The sequence below is a fragment of the Solanum tuberosum genome, unplaced genomic scaffold (assembly GCF_000226075.1).
Source record: "Solanum tuberosum cultivar DM 1-3 516 R44 unplaced genomic scaffold, SolTub_3.0 scf00073, whole genome shotgun sequence".
Lineage (NCBI taxonomy): Eukaryota > Viridiplantae > Streptophyta > Magnoliopsida > Solanales > Solanaceae > Solanum > Solanum tuberosum.
In genome coordinates this window covers 759,179-764,053 of record NW_006239002.1, presented here as the reverse complement: position 1 = coordinate 764,053, position 4,875 = coordinate 759,179, and the positions used below count along the sequence as shown (strand labels likewise).

At 28.2% G+C, this 4,875-nt stretch overlaps 1 protein-coding gene across 1 annotated transcript; it reads left to right on the top strand.

Annotated features, from left to right (window-relative positions):
* The first annotated feature begins 1,088 nt into the window (after positions 1-1,088).
* CYCD3.2 (D-type cyclin family 3 subgroup 2) lies at positions 1,089-2,450 on the top strand. Its single transcript, NM_001288346.1, is given in 4 exon segments — positions 1,089-1,595; positions 1,677-1,878; positions 2,004-2,134; positions 2,214-2,450. Coding segments are annotated over 4 exon segments (1,077 nt in total).
* The last annotated feature ends 2,425 nt before the right edge of the window (positions 2,451-4,875 follow it).

Below are 4,875 nucleotides of genomic sequence, written 5' to 3'. Positions count from 1 at the left end.
ATAAAAATAAAATACGATTAATATATTTCAAGTACATTATAATATCCTATTTTATATAATGTAAATATTCTATCAATATGTTGTATATATTGTTTATACAGTTTTAATATACCAAATAAATGAATTATGTATAAATTCACATCCTAAACAAAATAATAATACATGTTAATTAAAGAAGTGGAATATATTTAATAATATATAGCGTTATATACAATTCAATTTGTAATATTAATAAAATATTACATTTGGATTTCAAATGAAAACAGAAAAAAAAAAAGTTGTTCGTGTATTAAAAAAAAGTTAGGAAAATAGCATAGTTGGATAACATTTTCAATGAAAATAATTAAAAATAAATCAATAAGGGTAAATGTGTAAGTTACTATTTTTAATACATGTATAACTAATACCTGCATAACTTATTCCACCTTCTACCCTGCATAACTTATACATAGATTTCCTCATAAGTTATGTTGGTATTAATTATGTAGGACTACAAAAAACACAACCAAAACACCGTATAAAATTTACATGAATAACTTTTATACAACATTTAGAATTCTACCAACCAAACATGGTATAAGTTATGTTTACTTTTCCACCTAATACAAATTTTTTACCAAACATGAAAAAAATAATGCAACTTTTTATATATGAATAAAATACAACTTATACAGTAACCAAACGGCCCCTAAATACATACAAGTATACTCGCCGGGCCTTGTGCTAATTTTTTTTACCATTGGAATACCAAGAAAGTATAAAGAAAAAACTCAAAGCCACCAAACAAAAATGATCGAAATCTTGTCTTTACATAAATATAAATATTAGTCACTACACATATATTAAAAAAAGGACAAGCGTGACATCCACTCTGATAAAATCTCTTTCTTTTTCTTCCTACTCCTCTCCCTTTATCTTTCTGTTTTTGAGAACCGAGTCCCCTCTGTGTACTACTAGAGCTTTTTCCCTTCACACAATCAGACAAAAAAGAGAGAGATAAGAAAGGAAGAAAATGGTGAAAATGCTCTGTTTTCTTCTTCTCTGTGTTGTATAATGAGTAAAAAACAGAGATTATTAGAAAGAAAAAAATGGCAATAGCGAACAATGATCAATCTTTTCTTTTAGATGTTCTTTACTGTGAAGAAGAAGAAGAAAAATGGGGTGATTTGTTAGAGGATGAAGAAGGGGTTATTATTAACCCATTGTTGTTGTCTTCTGAAGGAACAACAAAAACTAATTCTTTATTATTATTACCTCTGCTTCTGTTGGAACAAGATTTGTTTTGGGAAGATGAAGAGCTTCTTTCACTTTTCATTAAAGAAAAAGAAACCCATTGTTGTTTTGACAGTTTTGGGAGTGACCCTTTTCTCTGTTCAGCTCGTGTTGATGTTGTTGAATGGATTCTGAAAGTGAATGCTCATTATGATTTCTCTGCATTGACTGCCATTTTAGCCATTAATTACCTTGACAGGTTTCTTTCTAGCCTTCAGTTTCAGAAAGATAAGCCATGGATGACTCAACTTGCTGCTGTTACTTGTCTTTCTTTAGCTGCTAAAGTTGAAGAAACTCAAGTTCCCCTTCTTCTTGACTTCCAAGTACCAATTTTTCTCTCTTGTTTCTTGATTTCCCAATTTCTTGAGAGATTTATGATTGATTATTTGATTATTATTTTTAAGGTGGAGGATGCAAAATATGTGTTTGAGGCAAAGACTATACAAAGAATGGAGCTTCTGGTGCTGTCATCACTGAAATGGAGGATGAATCCAGTGACCCCACTTTCATTTCTTGATCATATTATAAGGAGGCTTGGGCTAAAGAACAATGCTCACTGGGAATTTCTCAGAAGATGTGAAAGTCTTCTTCTATTTGTCATGACTGGTAATTACATCAGTTTCTTTTTGTTATGGAATCTTGTTTTTTTGACTAAAGATTAGATTTTTCGATGATAACAAGAAAAAAACAAAGTAACCCCTTTTGATTTTATTTTTGTCCTAATAATACAGATTGTAGATTCGTACGTTATATGCCTTCTGTATTGGCTACTGCAATTATGCTTCATGTTATTCATCAAGTTGAACCTTGTAATGCTGTTGACTACCAAAATCAACTTCTTGGTGTTCTCAAAATTAGCAAGGTTAGTTCAAATTAATTGTCTTTGCCCTTTCCTTCATATAAAAACAGCCATTGAATGTTTACTGTTTTTGTGTAAACAGGAGAATGTGAATAATTGCTATGAACTCATATCTGAAGTGCCTATTATATCACACAAACGCAAATATGATGAAAATCCCAGTAGCCCAAGTGATGTAATTGATCCAATTTACACTTCAGAAAGTTCAAATGATTCATGGGAATTGGATTTGCCTTTGTTCAAGAAAAGCAAAGTTCAAGAACAGCAAATGAAAATGGCAAGCAGAGTTTTTGTGGAAGCTGTTGGTAGTCCTCATTAAAATCTCTCTTCTATGTTGGGTAGTACTAAATATTTTATTCATATTCAACAAGTATTTTCCTTTTATGTCATTTTTTTTTTCTTCAAAATTTACATGAAAAAAAAGGAGAGAAGAAATGTGTTAGCTAGCTGGTTGTTGGCAGAGAAGAGGACTGGCTTTCTTTTTTGCAGCTACTACTGGAAAGCCAGAGAGAGAAAAGACAGAATATGTGCACTCTTTGTTTTTCTCTCTATTTATTTCAATTTCTCTCTCAAGTCACTTTCCTGCATGCATACTTTTGATGAACTACTCTATTTATATTGCCGCCTTTACTACTTACTATATAAAATCATAAATTCATCAACATTTTCTTTATTTCCTCTTATCTACACCTTCCATACCCAATTTTATATGATTTAGTTTGACCTACTTAACGATCTTAAATAAATTATAATATATATTTGTGTGGCTATAAATTATTAAACGGAAATAAGTGTTACTTGTTGTGATTGATTAAAAAAGCAAAGTGTCGTAGACTTAAAAAGAGGCAGTAATATATAGTCTATAAATTATAAAATTTAAAACCTCATCTTTTTAGAATGCCAAAATATGGAACTAAAACTTATAATTATTGAATTTGTCCATGTCTTTTGGAATATGTAAACTAGTCGATGTATAATCGTTAAACTCACACGAAACAAATTTGGTTATAGTATATGTGGATGGTAACGACCTTTAAACTATGTTGACAATTCAAATAGTTACTTTCTCAGTCAACGGTAATTGTCACTTTATGAAATTAATAGATAATTTTATATTTAATTTCTAATTTATCTTTATCATTAATTATAATCAATTTTCTATTATATTTTTTATAGTCAAAGGGTGATATAGTAAATTACCCTTCTATTTATTGATTCTTAAAAAGTGTACCAAAGTTAATAATGAACAAGTATTTGTTCGACAGAGAGAAGAGAGTTTAATAGATTAACACTTTTTTTCCCATGTAATAGTAACAAGAGAAATGAGAATATTCAGTGACGAAAATGATTTGTGCAAAACTCAAACTCAAATTTAGTATAATTTATACTAAAATTAATAGTAATATTCAGTAACAAAGCATAGCAATGATATTCCACAGAATTAAACTCTTAATATGTCTTATATCTTTGGCCTATTATTTTTTATTTTTTATTTAGAAGAGGTGTAAAGTTGTGCTTCACTAAAGACGATTGTAAGGTAAATAAACTTCTATTGCTTAGATGATCTTCAAATAAAATACTCTATGTGTTATAAGTAATTAATTTGAGACAAAAGAAAAGAAAAAATATGTCAAATGTGAGATAATAATTTCAATTGATTACTTAGTACGTTAAACCCAAGATTTTAAATGGCAAAAAGGCCTAGGAAGAAATCATTTTAAAGATGAAGTGCTCATTTTCAAAGGAGTAAATCCAAGGAGACCACATATTTAAGCCCAAAGTAAGAGTATAATAGGGTGAATTTCTTTTGTTTTCTTTTCACATTTGGTATCCATTTTAGATTCCAATTTTAATATGATTTATATTTGTTTTAAGTCTCAAATAACACAAATTTTATGTTTAAAAATTTCGTCTAAAAAATAATGCAGTTGGTTTTAAATATGACTTTGAAATTCAAAAGTCTCAATTAAGAATGAAGAAATAATTATCACGACATCATAATCGATGTATATTATAGAGTTTGTTTGGATGTAATGGGAGACAAGGGTTTTTGTCGGACATTGGGGTTTTTACTTTTCTTATTTTTGTAGAAGTAGAATACTCAATAATGTGTGTATGTCTTATTCAAACGGAGACCTTTTGGGGATTTTATTTGTAGTTGTTGTTTTGACTTTGACCTTATTTTACATACTATTTGCATCTTGACCCCACAATCTCTCTTTCTTTGGTTTTTTGGGTCTCCAAATTTTCTTCTCTCTCTAGTTTTGTGTATTTCTTTATCTCAAAACAATATATCTCTCTCTTCACATTAGTTTATTTATCATATTTTCACTTAACATAAAATTTAAAAAGATTTTTAAATTTTGGATTGTAATTTTCAAGTATATCAAAATGTTCTTTAATCATTTGATTCTAAATATGCAAGATAAAAAAAAATATAATTAAAAAATTATCAAAAAAAGAAAGATGTGTCAACGGACTAAAAATAAATCAAAAATAGGGAATACAACATTTTAAAAAAGAATATAACATAAATTAATTTGCTGGTTTTGGTTGTAGTTTTACACAGAGTTTAAAAATGATAAATAAATCTTTTAAATTTTTGTGCTCATAAAATAAAAATATGTAGAATATATTAAAATATTTTTTAAATTTTGTGTCTTGAATATGACTCTTAAATATCACTTGAAAAAAATTCATAGACAGTGATATTTCCATTATTCATATTAATTGTAAATAGAGTA